Source organism: Lagopus muta, chromosome 5, assembly GCF_023343835.1.
Source record: "Lagopus muta isolate bLagMut1 chromosome 5, bLagMut1 primary, whole genome shotgun sequence".
In the NCBI taxonomy this organism is placed as follows: domain Eukaryota; kingdom Metazoa; phylum Chordata; class Aves; order Galliformes; family Phasianidae; genus Lagopus; species Lagopus muta.
This window is the reverse complement of record NC_064437.1, coordinates 26,360,513-26,378,254: the sequence shown is the minus strand read 5'-3', so window position 1 is coordinate 26,378,254 and position 17,742 is coordinate 26,360,513. Positions and strand designations below refer to the sequence as shown.

The following is a 17,742-nucleotide window of genomic DNA, read 5'->3' as shown; positions in this document are numbered from 1 at the left end:
AGGAGAAAGGGGATGAGATGAAGAGGAGAAAGGGGATGAGATGAAGAGGAGTAATTATTGAGCTTTGAAAGTTTAAGCGAAAGGATTTCAATACTTGCTGCATCACCTCAATAAGCAGTTCTGAACATGTGTAACCACAAACCACGTACAACGAATGGGCTGTCTGCTACACTTCAGATCTCATCAGGAAGACATAAGATTTTACGAAAACAAACAAAACCAAATGCCTTTAGTATTCTAGATAAGTTCTGCATGATACACACATTTATTCCAGAATATTTAACATGCATGGATGTATGGAAGTTGTTTCTGTTTCATTACTTTCAGGGTTTTGTACTAAAATAGCAACTGAAACAGTTTCCCCTTTGGAAGACTCAGTCTAACGGTGCAAAGGAGAGCTAAGAGTGGATATAAGAAGTGTGGACTTTCATAAACTATTGAAAAGGATGCGTTTTCTGAATAAATATGCAGATTCCAAACCACTTGCATGAAGTACCATAGTCTTGACTAATGACGCATCTGCAGCATTTGAGCTTTTCTGATAACATCTGAGTATCTGCACATACTTGCAGCCAATGAAAACTGTAGATTCCCCAGCACTGCCAGCCAACAACTTATTTCAACTGAGTATCAAACTAATTCTAGAATCTACATTAAAAATTATTGCCTTCTAATAAAAATGAACTTGGTTTCAAAGCTATGTACTATCCTACACAGCACTCAGGTTACAAACCGGGATGGAATAACTTCCCCCTCACATCTGGAACATTTATTTGAAACTAAATCAGCAGATAAAGAATTCTTCTACTCTCACTGTGCATTTCCCACTCCCCCCTATTAACCATCCAATATTGACTAGATGAACTTCTGGTCTGAAAAATACAGCAGTTTTTCTGCCGTGTTAACTACCGTACAGCGAGCTACCCATAGCTGAAATGGCCCTTAATTCACTTGCACTGCAACAACTGGTTTGTACAATCTTTTCCTAGCAGTTGCTTCCACATCAGAAACATGAGGCAAGGGGTATGTATTTATATAACAGTCTGACCCCAATTAAGCCATTCCCCTGTTGTGCAAAGAAAGCTCGTAATATTCATGTTACCTGAATGCCAGTGCGAGGTCCTCAGCTGGAACCTTGCTTTGTGGTTCTAATTGTCCATTTTCTGTCTGTTTAGTGGTGCCCAGTTTGTTTTTTATATCCAGTGAAGACTGGCTTTCCTTTAAAAAAAAAAAAAAAAAAAAAAGGGGTGGGGGGGAGAAGAAATAACTCTTAACATGGTGTTAAAAGAACCTGAGACTTTTTCTTTGGGATCAGTGATGAATGCCTGTAAACTGGAGTTGCAAAGTGCAGCCCACAAAAGCCATGAGACAAGAAAAGAGACTCAGTAAGATATTCTCATCATCTCAGGACGCAGTACTTTCTGAAAGGAAGGGGTAATTCTTGTAAGAACACACAAAGACCATAGACTGTAACAGCACACAGACCACTGAACACTAGCCTACACCTGCAGGAGATGTTTTCTGTACTAAAGCAATTTACACAACTCACAGCACAGTGATCTTGGAGACAATTCATATTTTCAGCAAATCCAGCGCCACGCTCATTTTCAAACAGCAACAAAATAAAAGCAGAGTATTTTAAAGTGGCTCAGATTCAAATCCTTTACAAAGAATCACAAAACTTCTCTGGAGGTTTTAAAGAGGTGAAGAGGGAGATGGGTGACTCCAGCTGTTGGCAGCCAGCAGAGAGCCATTTTGCTGGGGTGAAAGGGCTGCAGGCACCTTACACAGCCCTCCACTCCACCTCTCTGCTTCCCAGCCCCACAGCACTCACCATGCTCAGCTCCCGGGTTCTCTTCCCAATTTCCCTTTCCACCTGGTGTAGCTCCAAGCTCAGCTGTTCACTTGAGATCATCCCAGGCCACTTGGGAGGTGGGGGTGGGGGCTGTGGTTGGCCTGCCAGGGTAGTCGCCTCCCTCTGCAACAGCAGCCTGTTACTAACAGCCTAAATGCATAAAGCCAAGCACATACACAACTGAGCACATGGCACAGCAAGCACAAAAAGGGCACTAGGCCATAACTCTGGAGTATTGCTTATTTGTAAAACCAAGACCTTCTCACTCCATGCTTAACAAGGTCCCACCTGAAATAATTTCAGTGCAACTGCAAGCATCTCTTCTACATACAGACATATCTTTCCATTTTTGAAGTGTTAAATACCTTTTACTGCAACAAATTTGCGTGGATATTCCCTGCATGCCTCTCCCTCCCTGAAAGTAAGGTAAAGCATAAGAGCAAAAACTCTTTTGTGAGCTACCTGGTGAGAAAAGATAAGAGCAGATACATAAACCTGCTGCTTTGTTTTACAGTGTAGAATTTATCACACCACTATGTTAGAGTTCAGTATATATATAAGATAATGGCATATGTCATTCTCTACTGACCCAGATAAGGAAGCACAGGAAGAGAGAGGGTCAGAAGACTGTAGTCATAGGTTATCAGCAACCAAGTTAAAAGCAGTAACCAAGTCAGCCACTCCAAAAATCTGTTAACATCTGGGAATGAGTTCTGTGAGTTTGTGCTCTGCATTTAGACACTGAGAACTGCACCATCTACTCACAGCCAATCATATTGCTGGTCTATAAGTAGAGGTGCTCATTAATTTGACAAAAAAAAAGCAAGATAATCTAGTTATTTATGCTCAGACTTGAATTTTAGTGACTGTGACAACGTGGTAACAGGCAAATTATAAAGCTTTCTGTATTACGAATATACTTACAACTTGAAGGCTGCTGTTACTCACAATAACCCGTGAGGTCCAACAAATCCAAATTGTTGGATTTACCATCCATTATGGTAAAATTGAAGTTCAAACTCAACTACGTAGGATTTAACACTGACACAACTGCAGTAACAATGAGGAGGAGAGGCAGGCCATTCAAGGGTTTTGAAAACTTTCCAATACTCTTCCATTATGGCAAAAGTAGACATGCAAAATTTTGAACAATGTCTTGTTCCCAAACAAGAGCACGAGAACACAAGTTACGTTTCAAGTATCTAAAAAACACTACTTGTAACTGCTGCTGCCACTTCAAATTTGTCAGCTGTTACAACAAATCAGCAATAATCCTTCTAACTTGACACAAGTTCTCACATAGCCATAGCTTCAGTAGAAACTGCTAACCACTCACTACTTATAGCAATTCCTCCTGCAAAGACAACTGATAGGAGTACTTGCTGAGGAACTTAGAATAGTTTTCTAGTGTTTTCTGAAGACAGAAATGTTTACTGATTTTTCCCCTGCTCAATGTATTACGAAAATGAAACAAGCAAAAAAAAACAAACAACCAAAGATTTGCTATATCCACTGCTTCGTTACGCCCTGGTATTTCTCCTTCTATTTAAATCTCACAAAATACAAACAAAAATTTCAGCGCATTAATTCCTTTACAAATGCAGACTCCCATATTTCTTTATGTTGCAAGTGACAACATTTCTTCCAAAAGGAGACAAAATATTAAGCTTTAATTTGTTCAGTTAACTGTACTTTATAGTTAATTTTCACTTCTGTGGCTTGTGCTATTCAGGAAGAAACAGGTACAACACAAAGCCAAACATGAAACAGATGAAGGTCACACAGCTGTCTGCACACAGAATCAGACATTTTCAGGGCCAGTGGAGCCAAGAGGAACAAACAGCCACTTCAAAAAAGAAGTTTGCCTCTGAGTGAACAGGTGAACAGAGAGGGGGAGTGAGAGAGATAATGAAAGCAAACATGAATGAGCACAGAGTGCACATTCAAGTATGGTGCTGATTTGCTTAATGCAAAGTCCTGGAAATTTCTACTGCTAAGCAAAGAAGTTTACACTTCTACCACAGTCCTAATGTCTATCATCAGAGAATTAAATATTGATACTGAGTATTATTACAGAGAAAAGGGTCATCAACATACAAAAAGCAGCTCCATATGAAAAGTTAGCTTCATCTCTCTCTCCCTGCCACTTCTCATCACTCTTACAAATGTTGGTACCAACCTCCAGTCCTCTCATTTGTGTCTGCTGGCTAATCTGATGGTCCACTTGCTGCAGCTCCATGCGCAGTTGCTGCTCCCGCTCAGCTGAGGGCAACTGTTTTCCATGACCAGCCACATCTGACATGGACAGTCTCTCCCTTTGAGATCACAAAAACAATGAGAAGTAAAGAGATTAAAAATAATAATAATTGAGCTGGTACAGAAGGAAAGAGATAAAAAGGAAGATCTTAGAAAAAGGCAGAAGAAAAAAAAAAAAAGTAGAACACTTCTACCTGTCATTGAAACGTCCCTGAGAAGGTATATTCTGATGGGGAGAATATGGAGAGCCTCCCCAGCCACCATGAGTTCCGTAAGGACTGTAGTCTGCCAGCAAACAAGGAAAACAAGTCATGTTGTAATCCTACAAAATTATCACTTAAATCACTCAGCTAACTCATACCTGAGAAAGCAGCCAATTTCTAGATTCTACTGCAACAGATTTGAAGTAACCTCACCTCAGAGGGACCAGGAGAACAAATTAATTTTCCTGTATCACTGACAAGTTACCAACGCACATTCTGTGTGTGAACAAATCTGTCCTTGGAACAGGAAGAAGCTGCAGCTTTTTATCTGGGTTTCTCAGTCTGCCATAGCTCTAGCAGTTATTTTACGGTCATAACATACACCTTAACTGTATTTCTGAGGCAAGAAAGCAGCTCAGAGCCTGTCTTCACTTTGCACTATACTGTAGCACTGAAGAAAACAGTGACAACCATCAAAATCCCAGAGCACGTGCATACCTGAAATGATTGATTTGGTGGAAGCTCCCTGAACCGCCATGGCCTGAATAGGACCAGAATTCTGGTACATTGCTTTGGAAGTACGAGAGATAGCCCCAAATCTCGACACAGTCGGTCGGTCTCCAAATGGAATGAGGTCATCATCACCAGCCTCTGCTGCTCTTCTCTGCATGTCTAATCGTTGGTCACGCATGGCTTTACTATCCACATTCTAGACAAGAGATGGGAAAGAATTTAATCAGAAGAGAGCAAAACCAAATAGTCTTCCTGTTCTGCAGTTTATATCTCCGCTGCTTTTGGTTCACGAATCATTAGCTTAAGATGTTCACCACTACCACCAATGTGAAACAGTTGCCAACAGAGCAAACCAAGAGAAGAGAGCAGCAGCCGATGGAAGACAGAGAAAGTTTAATGGGACAAGCAGTGAAGAACTAGAGAATAAAATCAAGGAGATCAGTAGGCATCACTAAGGAATACATATTCCTTCCACAGTCCAAAAGAAATGCCTCTGAAGCACAGGGTTAAGGCCTTTATCACCTAACAGCCTGCAGAATTGGAATCAGTCAGTAAAACACTTACTTGGACACGTACAATACATCTCTCCATAGTCAGATTTTTTTTTAAAGCAGTAGTACTGTTTGGAACACCCAGGTTTCTAACTGAGGTTCATAGTCAACACTCTTAGGGGCCACAAAAGACCAGAGAGAAGTCAAAACCACCAAAATGAATCACTTCATTACAGCTCAAAATTAAAACTCTGCAAGCTTTCAGTGAGGATTGATGGAAACTGACCAGGTAACAAATAGGAATAAAGGGATGACAGTAGAAATCACTGCTGAGCTGAAAACTAAAGAAATTTAACATGCTGAAAGAAGCATTAGGCAAAGGGATTCTAAAAAAAGGCTGACATTTTTATCTCGAGTCTGTTAGATGACAGCATCAATTCTCATGTACTTCTTTTTACTGAGTGATGAGGAGTTAAAGCAGCAAAAGTCACAATGCCAAATGCATGAAATGCAGCATTACGTATTTGCAGCATCTCTAAAATAGTCCCTCAGACAAAACAGACATTTCCCTTCAAGGTCTGCAGGCACTTCTACTTCCATGGGCTAACACTATACTTCTTCTGAAATGTTAGGAAGAAACAGAACAGTAGTGTTACTTCAGAATCAGATTTTTTTCCTACACTCACGTCTCCCAGTAGTGACCCCCCAGTAGCTCTGCCCCTTTCTTTTTGCAGAAGTGATCTAGAAAAACACAGCTGCATGAAGTAACATCATATCCAGTCATAGCATCAGTGAAGGACTGAATATGCATAGCAAAGAGCTGGAAACTGTTCTCAAGATGAATCAATCAAGTGTTATGACTACACTTCCTTTGAGAAATTTCAAGCAAATATAGAGCATTCTTGTGGTCACGACATCTCAGAAAGTCTTTCTAATACCATCTAATGATACAGTTGACAGCAGTCATAATCACCGTAAATGGAATTAATAGCACAAAGTTATGGTATCTCCCTATTACAGAGAGAAGTAAAGGAAGCAACAGATGGATGTGTCTAATTAACAAGCTGCCTGCAGAGTCATTTTTAGATTTCAAGTAAGCATAAAGAACCATGGCAGAGTGGTTAGCCTGCATCTACATCCACAATTTAAAAACAGTAATGCAGGCTGTTCATAAGCTCAAAAGCAGAGCTCTCCGCTCACTTGCAAATACACTCTTTCACTATGATGCACTTTTGAGCTTAAAAGTCCATCACAAGCACTGCCATCAACATGGAGAGCAAAGAGTCCTTCCCAACCTGGAGAAGCATTAACCTTTCTTCAGTGCTCCCGTAATCCCTACATACCGCCATCTCCACACTCCTTGCTGCCACAACATCTTTGGGTTTTGCATCTTTGGTTCCAATATAGGAGCCGATGGTGTCACATGACCAGGGAGAGTACTGGCTGTAGTCATTTCCTTTGTATTTCCCAGCTACCTTCAGGTCTTCGTCTAAGTACTGTACAAAAACAAAGATCTGGTTCTGTCAGTAAGGAGAAGATGCAGCTTCACAGGCACAACCGATTAGATCAACAGCACTGAACTTAAAAAGACATCATCAGAATTTATTATTGTTATTTAAATTGAATCCGTTTGGAGTTAGGCCACAACAGGCACAACACATATCAAACCCTGATCGCCTGGTAACAGTTCCAGTGTCAACTGTTCACTTGCTCAGTATGAGAGTGATATATTAACCCTGGTTTAAAAAACAAACAATACCAAAGAAGCCCCACATCTCTGTCAAACTGTTGGGTAACTCAAAACTTGTCGGGAATGAATGAAGCCAAGTTTAGTGACTTAAAGTCTGACAACCTCAATTAATAATGGCTTGATCTAATTCTCTTGGTGGCACCTACAGCAGATCACTTCAGATCAGTGGTAGATCACAGAATAGCCAGCCATGTTGGAGATCATACTACAAGGGCTTCACACCTGCAATATATGATTATCTCCACAACGTTTTTCAACACAGTACTGTTCTATTTTTCTTGTTATTGTCACTTGTCAGCACACACACAAAAAACTCTACAATATTTTCTAATCATACTCACAAGTAAAAATATGCTTACCTCTTCTGAATGAAAAGGATGAGGCAAGGTTGGAGAAGGTGCAAAAGGAGGTGGGGAAATAACCTTCCTCTCCTCTAACTGTGCCATGATCTCTTTCCTTCGTCGGTGCAGTTCATCCAGGCTGGGATGAGGCTGAAATTAAGACAGAAATACATTACAAAACTTCTGAAGCATTAACATACTGAATTACTAAACTAGAAAATGTTTTATCCAAGCAAGGGATGGCAGCTGTATGTTGCAAGAAATGGAAAACTACGGTACTTATACTTTTCAAGCTCTAAGCAGCAAGCTGCTTTTTTACACACTAACATCATTACAATTGCCTAGTTGGTCAATAATAAACAGCCTTCTGGTTTTTCATCAGCTTCACCAAATTCTTTTTTTTTTTTTTTTTTAATTCCTCATAAAACCACCACCTTATTGAAAAAAAATAAAAATTAAAAAAAAAAAAAAAAAAATCCATTTCTCAACTAGTTTGTATTTTCTGAGGAACGATTTCAAAAACACAATAGGAAAACCGTACCCGGTGGCAGGAAGGTCTGATCTGACTGAGATGCGGAGCCACTGGGCAATAACCCTCCGTTTGTGGGTATCTGTCCCTGGATTCAGGTACGTAGGAGGGTACAGCTGCTTGTGGAATTTCAATGGGCCGAGGAAGCCCTGTCCCCATCTCCTCTCGCTGATAGGGCTGCACAGGGGGATACACGCGGCGGCTGTCGTAGTGTGGTGGATATATGGGCTGTCCCATGGGAGGATACTGCTGCGGCTGTGTGTACTGGGGGCTCACCACACGATCCTGAAGGTAGGGGGAGTAATGGTCTAAATAAGGCGGACCAGGCTCTGGAGCTGATGGAGGAGGCCGCACAAAGCGAGACATGGTTTGAGGGTAGTAAACTCCTGAATTTAGGCAAGAGAAAGACAAACGAAATACAGAAAGTAATTACAACAATCGTTCATAAACGCAGGTTGATCCAAATACTGCAGTTTACAAGTATCACAGTCACAGGAATAAATTCATTCACATTTATTGTTTGCCACCGCTGTTTAATAGGTGTTTCTACTCAGGAATAACCACTTCAGAAAATCCTGGAGAAGCAGGATTTGATCCAAAGCACAAGTGACAGCAAGATGTAAAGATTACTGTAGCTGAAGAAAAGGCAGCGAGATCGAGCCCACCACAGGTACCACAGCATACTAACTAGAACTAATTCACTAGGATGTCTCTCTTTTTACATGAATGCTTTTAGCTAGAGGAGAGCTAAAAGCAAAAGGAACCATCATTTTGTATGCCTCTATCTGTGCAACTAAAGCTCAGTTTGCCCCAACACATCAGTCACTGCCTGCACAAACAGGGACTGGTGAGGTTTTTAAAGTTATTCAAATATTCCTTCCACCTCTTGAAAAGCAGCAGCAAATTTCAGTCCTGTGAACCACACGAAGACCTCTAAAAATCACATCTGCTAATTACCTGAATGTTTCAGGTAATTCATCTGGAATTTCTGGATAATTTAAAAACGTATATGGACAGGGGCACATCACTAAGTATGAGCACATTCAACCTTGTGGGTACCTCACATCTTCATTGGCATGTAAAAATTAAATACAAGCTTCCTATTCCCCCAAATGCTTTCCTCCACTCCTTTCTAGAGCTTCTTCTTTCCACTTCCCTTAGTCACTTCCTTTCTTTTTCTATGACATTATTTTCACTTTATTTCAGTTCTCTCTTCAGTTTCTTCTTTCATGACAAGACTAATTCCCCATCTTAATATAGCTGTAGGTTTGTGGGTTTGGTTTTTTTTTTTTTATAAATATCCTTCAATATTTTCTTTCTCCATTTGGTTTCTTCACATATAACTTCTCCTCCTGTGTCCTTTACTTTTCCTTTCCCATTATTTCCACTTTTTTAACATTGTTTTTTGTGCCCAGCTGTTCTCCAATTTCACTCGTTTCTACCCATCATATGCATGAGCACACACTTCTGAAATATTAACACACCTTGCATTAAAGAACTTATTTTACCCCTCAAGAATAAACCTCTCTGCAGCTTAAATATTTCTTTCCATTTTTCCTGCATCAAATTGAATTGAGGGTTACCCTATTAATTTCCTGACCTGGCCAACTGTTCAGAAAAACTGAAGAAAGAGGACTTACTACAGTGGACAAAAACCTCTAAAGCAAATGAAAACAGAGTCCTCAATCAAGACCTAAGCAGTCTGGCAGGAGGTAACTCACCAAATGCATTTACACACTAAAGCACACCTGTGCAGCATCCTGACACATGCATTTCCATTGTACTTTACCATAACCACAGTAATGCCTAAAGTCTCCATAACATGCAAAAAAAACCTAATCTGAAACATAAACATCAAGGTGAGAAGGAAGAATAAAACTGGTATGTAAATTAAAAGACAGAGAGCTTGGCCTCAAATTTACCTTGTTGGTAGGGTGCTGGCTCAAATGGTGGGGCAGTTCCCCTATGATCTTGATAAAAGATATCTGCCTGCTGAGTATTATACAGCTGAGATCCACGAGGTACCATTTGCAACTGTTTTGTGACAGACACTGAAGGCAGATCTGTTGGTGCCCGAGCAGGCACAGGATGAGGGTTCACTGGTAAGGCAGAAATAGAGCTCTTGGGGACAGATTCCAGCCTAAAAAGTAGAAAGATGACATTGCCCATTAACAGCTGATACAGTTCACAGGCACTCTGTCTATATCTCACTTTCTGAAGACTTGCATCATCTTTTCCAATTAAAATATAAGCAATCAGGGATGTAATGCAATTTATAGTTTAAGCTATAGTTTTCTATTGCACTCTACCACTACAAAACAAAACAACAAGAAAACCATTCTGTTTCTTTCCTAAAGAATGGGTTTACTTTGTTTCTACTGCATATTAACACACAGCACTTTGAACAACAGTTAGGAAGACCCGTACAAGTTAGGAGGGGATCCGGGGGCACTGCTACTCAGATGGTCCATCTTTCCTGGCTTCAGAGCACTTTCATAACTGGAGTCAGTCCCTCGAGAAATAAGTTGCGTCACTGTGCTGCCTGTTGACACAATTCCATTTGGCAGAGCAGAGGTTTTCCTATTGGGCAAGTCCACTCCCCCTTCATCCGAGAGGATAGCTCCTGAAGGCAGGCCCACCTCATTCAGCTGGCCCAGGGAGGCACTCAGAGGTCTTCTTGGAACCAGACGCTTGTTCATTTTACGAAATCTTCAAAACAGAAGTTACACGTCAAAAGCCAAAACAAAATACTGAAAGGACTTTCAAGATTTTTTTTTCCCCCAAACGCAGGTGGCACCCGAAGCTTCAAGTTCATATTTCATTCATGTTTCCTAATGACTTGAGAGATTTATTATTAATACCTGGCAGACTGGGATCTCACTGCAATTCAACACATTGATATCAATTTCAATCAAACGAACTAGTATCGGTCACACCAAGGATGGATTTTTCATGACAAGTACACCAAGCATTCAGAGCTCAGAGAATCTGAAATGTTACCTCCTGCACATAGATTCATTACAACTGTAACAGAGCAAACCAACCAAAGAACAAACAGCATATGAAATAAGACCTGTAATAATGGAAGTTTCAAAGCAAGATTCACAGACTATTCTCTACATAAAGAAGACTTCAATAAACCAACAGCAGACAACTAAAGGAATGATAGAAGACAATCAGATTCCCTTTTACACCATTTGTCCAACAGTAAGCCAACTTAAGTCCGTAGTGCCAAAACTGTATCATCTTTACAAAGCATGATCTATCAAGATCTACATTACTATAGCATATACAGCTTATACCACTTGCATGGTTTGATAAATGACTACAGAGAGAAAAATCTCTAAACACAATATAAGTCAAAATCTAACAGCTTTTGATGAACAAACAAGAGCCTTTTAACATTAACAAAAAACACCAGCAGACTGATGGTACCGGACTAACAAAGAGAGCAAATTCCAGAGTTGAAGGTCCTCCACTAAGCCTCCTGCCATTAGCTTAGAAATGGGAACACAAGTGGGAGGGCACATCTGTTAGCCTGAGTGCTCACAGAGCAAGAGAATGTTTCTTATGTGGGAAGCCTTCACAGGGGTTGGACTGGCTGAAGCAAACGCTCTGAGCAAAGTGAGATGATAACACAACAAGACTTTAAATCCAAGTTATGTGGTAATGACAGCAGGCATCATTCAGAACATATTAATAGGAATAAACAGATATTAACACACTATGAACACCCTAGGAGGGACAGACAGTTTAAGGCATTCTAAACACACGCTGCTCAGAAGTCATTCTGGCATTTCCTGCCAGCTGGAGACACGGAGGTGAGCTGAAATGAACTCCCAAGACTGAATGTATCACTTTACTTGGCCATCCCACTCCAGGCTAAACTGGTTTTCCCTGCAAAGCAGCAGCACGCCATGTTCTGCCTGCCAATAACTTCTGGTCATCTCACTCGTATTAGGTCTCATGGAGGTGCAGTGCCTCCTAGCTCCTGACCTTTTGAAGGTCTGCATATAAATTTAAATTGCAGGAGGAATACAGCTAGCAATCCCTGCTTGCTCATCTAGAGCACGCCAGTACGCTCAAGAGGCAGACACACACATACAAACACTCATCCCGAAACCACAGCAAACATTTCTAGATACACTCCATAATACAATGCTTAGAAAGAAACACAGTTATACAGTGTATCCCTCTGGATTCTTCCTCAAAACACAATGTTGCAGTCTCCAGGTGCGCAGGACAAAAATCGTCTTAAACAAACAACATCAACAGAAACAGTAACACCCCCACCAAAATCAGACTTGTCCTCGGTCCATTCCAAGTCACTTAGGCAGCACAAGATGACAATTTGCTATTAAGACATCATCACATACTTCCCTATAAACCCACCTTGCAAAATTAAAGCTATACATAGGTATGTAACAATTACGCAGCAACTATTTTCTTCCCCCCAAAAAAGTTTATTTCAGGGATTCTGCCATGCATATTATACTAAATATCTCTAAAAGGAGAACAATTAAAGCGCAATCTACTGAAAGGAATTAAGCAGAGATAAAAGGCACAAGGAGGAATCAGAACTCAAAGTTTTCCAACTGCCTACAGTAACTGCTGCAGCTGACACAGAGCACTCACCTCACTTGCCCCAGGACAACATTATCACTAAAGCAAACAATCCAGTCTGGATAAAATTGGCCTCCTCCACCTGCAAACCTGACAAACTGTCCTTGATATACACTGCTAGCTTAGAGGCACTAATACTGACTCACCACCCTTCAATCAATCATCCAAAATAGTACTACCAGTCTTCATCTTCTTAATATTACGAAAAAAGGGCAAAAAATCCAATTGTTTCTGCAAAAAAAGTACCAAAGTCCCCATTCTGCTAGCTTGAAGAACCGCCTTTCTCATTCTAACACCACGTGCTCTCCTCTTTTTATTTCTTTTTGCCTATGTATTGCCTGCTGTATAGCTAATGAACTGCTGTACCACTACTTGAAGCTTTAGAGGTTTAAAGAAAAAGCAGACACCATTTCCAAATCTCTGGAGTTGTCTCCTGATTGCAGAAAACAAGTATTCTGCTTGGAAATTTTAGTCCTGAAACCAGAGGTCAAGTTGCATACGCTTTTTTTCTTTCAACTCTCAATACAGCTTCTCTTTTTTTCCTAGAAAAACCATAAATAAGCTTCAAAACAGAGTAGCTTGCACTCAGATAACCTGCCTGGATCTGTAATCCATTCAGCTTATTTTCTGCAAACTTCCTATGTCCACCATTTTGTTACTCTTCAGCAATAAAGTCAACCACCTTCAGGCTGTTGCACATGTAACTAGCTAAACAGTACCAGCCAAACTGTACAGGATAACTGCCCAAGAAAAAAATGCACAGTATTGTGCTCTTTAGCTTTGTGAATAGCAAAAGCAGCACAGAAGAACAAAACCCTAGATCTGGGAACGTGTCAGTATCAAGCTACCTCTCACACTCAACTATAAAGCCAGGTTGAGAAACACACATGAAGAAGTAACCACAATGGATGCAATCTAGTAGCATATTTATACACACAAAAGAATTAAAAAAAAAAAAAATTATAATGTTTATCCCCAAAATCTCAAGTAATGCTTCTTGTGCAAATATCAAAGTTTCAGAGCTGCACTGTTGCTGAACAAAGCAAAACATTCTCTACTCAAGAATGAACAGCTCCAAAACTTTACAGGTAACTGCTGTAACATTTTTGAGTTGTTTCTGGCTGGTGTAACAGACAAGTTACGCTTCCTCTCCCCATTCCTAGATGTGACGAAGAACTAAGGATAAGGTGAAGCAAATACTGGACTGATCTGTACACTTACTTCTCTAGCTCCTCCTGTGAATGTGCAAAGGTGCAGCTGGCCCCTCGGGGGCATCCTCCTCTCTGTTTCATGTCTCGGCACATGTACGTCTTGTATTTGCTGTGCTGAGGAGGCTGGCAAGGTTAAAAAAAACAAGGTATCTGAATATAAGTGCATGTAGGCAAGAACAGAATATACCTCCCCTTACGAAAATATTGAGGTGTAACTAGAGTATTCCTTCAAATTTAAGCTTTCCAGGAGTAGCTAATAAGAAGTGACTGGAGCAGCATCCGTGTTTGCTCAACAGATCACAGAAAACAAGCTTTGTCAACTGAGTCATTATCAGGCTTTTAAAACTTCCTTATTCCTTACTGGAGCTCCATTGGAATGTATGTTTCCGGACAAAACTGAAAGAAGAGTTAAGGATATAATCTTACTCCTACACAGGTCATCAGGACATGGGCTGTCTTCTGAATTCTTACTGGTTCACTTCACAAATAAACAACGACTTGCTGCAATCTCACCATCTGTCTGTCTGCCCATTTTCCACTCTCCCTAAGTAAACTTTGACAGGACAGAGGTGGGCTCAAAGATACCAAGTTCCTATTGGCTTTACAGCAAAATTTGATCAGTTGATGGCAGAAAAAAAGCCATATCGGACTTCCCACCATGGAAAAGGCCTGTAAAAATAAATTCTTGCTTTCCAAGATACCCAGGCAGACGATGAAAACCTGTAAGATGGCATTTGGAAACTGTTTTTTTCTGTTTGTTTCATTTCTGCCATCCACTACAGTGGAAAAGGCTTAGACAGGACGTGCTGACGGCCCAATACTCAACAACTGTTCCCTTCCCCACTTGGAGTTTTGCATTCCCTCACAAAATGCCCCAAGTCCTGGTAAGTGTCAAAAAAACAGAATTCCTCACTTTTTTCCCCACCCCAATTTCTACATGTGTATTTATACTGCTTCTCCTCTTGCCAGTAACAGCAGCAGTGAAACACAAGAAGGTAAAAAGAGCTGAAATAATTCACTCTGATTTTGTGATCGTTTTTCCCCACACGGGTTCAGCTCCCTGAACCAGCTCTCCAGTGGCAGAGTGCCAATGCAGAAAGAGTGAGAACGTATGGCAAGCAGCTCTGTCTCTCAGTAGTAGCTAGCATTTAGACTAACTCAGTTGAACAACAAAATGAGATCAAAGAACCATGTGATAAGATACATATTAGCTTATCTCCTACTTGTATTTGGCAACATCAACTTCTGAAACAAACAAAAAAAAAAATCACAAAAAAAATTGTCTAACGAACCCAAATGGTCTTCCTAAAACTTTGCAATTTATACCTCCATTAAGCATAGATTTAATAATCATTGGTAACACAGAGTGACCTGGCTAACATCTGTCACATTAAGACAAGAAAATTCCCACAGCTCAGTGCTAGGCACCCCAGCTTCCTTTCCCACCCTCTAATCAGGAATCTCTATGCTTGCAACTTGATCAGATTGTTTTCTTTCCATCCTAATGAACTCTGCAAATTCATGCAATTTTTTTTTTTTTTTAATACATATATATGAAAGAGCAGCAACATTCTCAACATACTCTTTGTGAAGTCAGATCTCCCCAGGTGACATCAGTAAACCCCTACTATTACACAGAGCCAAATAAAATTTAGGAGCAAGCTTTTCTTAAAAACAGGCTTTTACCTGTTGCTGATCAGTTCCTTTCTTGCTGTGATTCTGGATATAATCAACTAAGCCGTGAACCACAGTCCTTACAGCCACCAGCCCATTTTCCAGTTGTTCCCACGTTGGAGGTGGAGCATCTATAGTATCAGCAGGAAACAAATTAAAGTGAGGAAGGATTTCCAAAACCAGGTATAAGGAAACCATCAGTATCACAAAAAAAAAAAAAAAAAGCTACCAAGTTTTATTAGAAGCAAAAGTCATGGAATAAAAGAGGATGAAGAGTGTTTCAGAGGTACACACCATTCAAAGAATAAAGCTACCTACAGACTCAATACTGAACCACAGAAAATAAGTCAGACAGCAAGTCTACTATTATCACATCGATGTTCTCCTTTTACAAGGGATTTCATACCCCACAGAACTCCAGAGGAAATGCCTTGTACAAACCCTGTATGTAATGGAAAAATCAAAATCCCACTTCACACTCAGATTCCTTTAGGCAAAATCATTCTGTACAAATGTCATTATCAATGGCCTAGATCACACAGCCAGTTACTGAGCAGCAAACAAAGCTGCTGTGTCCCACATGCAAACACATGGGACACAGAGCAAATCTATGCATCCAACCATCTAGCACGCAGCAGTGTGAACGAAGTGCAATTTCAGACCCACAGGGGCATCTGCTCTCTCTAGCTGACTTGTCCTTTAACCTGTTCCAACAGAAGACACTCCACAGTATGCTGACACACTCTGCTGCAATATATTGGACCTCAATGAGCTTCACTGAGTGTGTTTCAAGATCTTTAACACAATTACATCCCGTTCTGCTCACAAGTACTTGATTCCCAAGGAATTTCAGCGTACCTACAGAATATAGCAGGGAAGCAGCTCCATAGCACAGCAGAGAAATGACTTCAAGATCAGACTCACCCACTGAAATTTCCAAACTGTGAGTACATAGAATTCTGTCTCTGACTACTTACAATGTTAAAGATTTGAGAAACCACTGCATTGCCTTTAACTGCTAAGTGCAGCATGTTCTCATTTAGAAGGTATCTTTTTTGGCTTAAAAATATAGAGACTATCTACAACTTTTCATCTTCTGATGTCAGATTAGGCATTTATATTCTTCACACTAGTCTCAATTTCACAAATATCAACAGGCATAAAATAAAGCTTCAGTTTCAGCACTCTCTCTTCTATTCCTGCTGCTGACTCTTCCAACATCTTTCATCGCTTTCTTCTCTGTCAACATCTTAATTTCCCAGTTATGCTCTTTTCACCTAATTTCCCCTCTTTAGATCATCATCCACAGTTTTGCAGATCTACAGATTCCTTAAGATAATGTGTCTCATTAAGACAGACTCTTGCCAAGCTTTTATCTATCAAAATTTTACTTTGATGGCTGAAATTGTTCACATGGAAGGCGCCCTACGGTCTTAAGCTGCCTTCAAGAGTGTCTACTGAGTGCTGTCTGGAGACCTTGGATCAACAACTAACATGTACAGTTTTTAGAGTAATGGAAAAGATGTACAATTTTTAGATAGGGGATTAATGGAAGTCCTTAATTACTCCCATCAGTTCATAAATAATTTGTTCTAGTAAAGAACTGGAGATACAAAAATAACACAGTGACAACCAAAGCACTGAACTAGAGGTTTTACTAACCCTCCTGTCACTTTGCAAGTCTGGCTTCCAACAGCAGCAAATGCACTAAAGAGGGAAAAGGAGAAAACTAAGACTGCTGTCAGTCCCTCCAGCTAGCATTGCCTAATATGAAGTATGCACTGTGTAATCTCACAAGACTGTATGTATTCCAAATCCTCATCAGCACTCACCTGGTGCTGACAAACAAGAAGGTGTCTCCAGAAAAGTGGCTGAACTATTCCTTCCATTCTTTTTGTTGGCTTCAAAATGGTTGATTTTCTCAGAGATCACTGCTGTTCTCAAGTTGGTTATGAATACCATTCAAGAATCTTAAATTTGAGTTACAGAAGATATTTCCTCTACTTGAGGAATACAGTTTTATCCCTTAGCACTCTTAAGGCTCCTCTTGCTAAACTAGAGCTTGTGATTTCTTTTGGCCTCCCCACCTCCAGCCCTGCAAAGCATCTAGGCTTACCTGGGCTGGGATCAATATTTGCCAAGAGCTCAAGGTGAGGTCGAAGACGATTCAGGTTAGCTGGATCTCCAGTCCTCTGAAGAGCAATAGTTAATTCCTGAACACTCTGTGCAAATGAGGCTGGGGTCTGCAACTTAAAAAAATTGTAATAATTAACTTTCTACAGGCAAAGCAATCCTC

At 40.4% G+C, this 17,742-nt stretch overlaps 1 protein-coding gene across 11 annotated transcripts in view; it reads right to left on the bottom strand.

Moving 5' to 3' along the window:
- Positions 1-17,742, bottom strand: part of RC3H1 (ring finger and CCCH-type domains 1) — a 56,074-nt gene that overhangs the window by 7,517 nt on the left and 30,815 nt on the right. For 3 of the 11 annotated variants that reach the window (XM_048944148.1, XM_048944150.1, XM_048944149.1), the window contains exons 7-19: positions 17,563-17,695; positions 15,459-15,577; positions 13,783-13,895; positions 10,366-10,647; positions 9,861-10,078; positions 7,951-8,324; positions 7,428-7,559; positions 6,662-6,832; positions 4,813-5,023; positions 4,306-4,396; positions 4,035-4,170; positions 1,835-2,005; positions 1,103-1,218 (exon numbers count right to left, since the gene is read on the bottom strand). In XM_048944148.1, coding sequence (XP_048800105.1) covers positions 1,103-1,218; positions 1,835-2,005; positions 4,035-4,170; positions 4,306-4,396; positions 4,813-5,023; positions 6,662-6,832; positions 7,428-7,559; positions 7,951-8,324; positions 9,861-10,078; positions 10,366-10,647; positions 13,783-13,895; positions 15,459-15,577; positions 17,563-17,695 — 2,267 coding nt within the window. The remainder of the gene's footprint in view (positions 1-1,102; positions 1,219-1,834; positions 2,006-4,034; positions 4,171-4,305; positions 4,397-4,812; positions 5,024-6,661; positions 6,833-7,427; positions 7,560-7,950; positions 8,325-9,860; positions 10,079-10,365; positions 10,648-13,782; positions 13,896-15,458; positions 15,578-17,562; positions 17,696-17,742) is intronic. The other 8 variants (XM_048944152.1, XM_048944153.1, XM_048944155.1 and 5 more) reach the window with 6 other exon arrangements.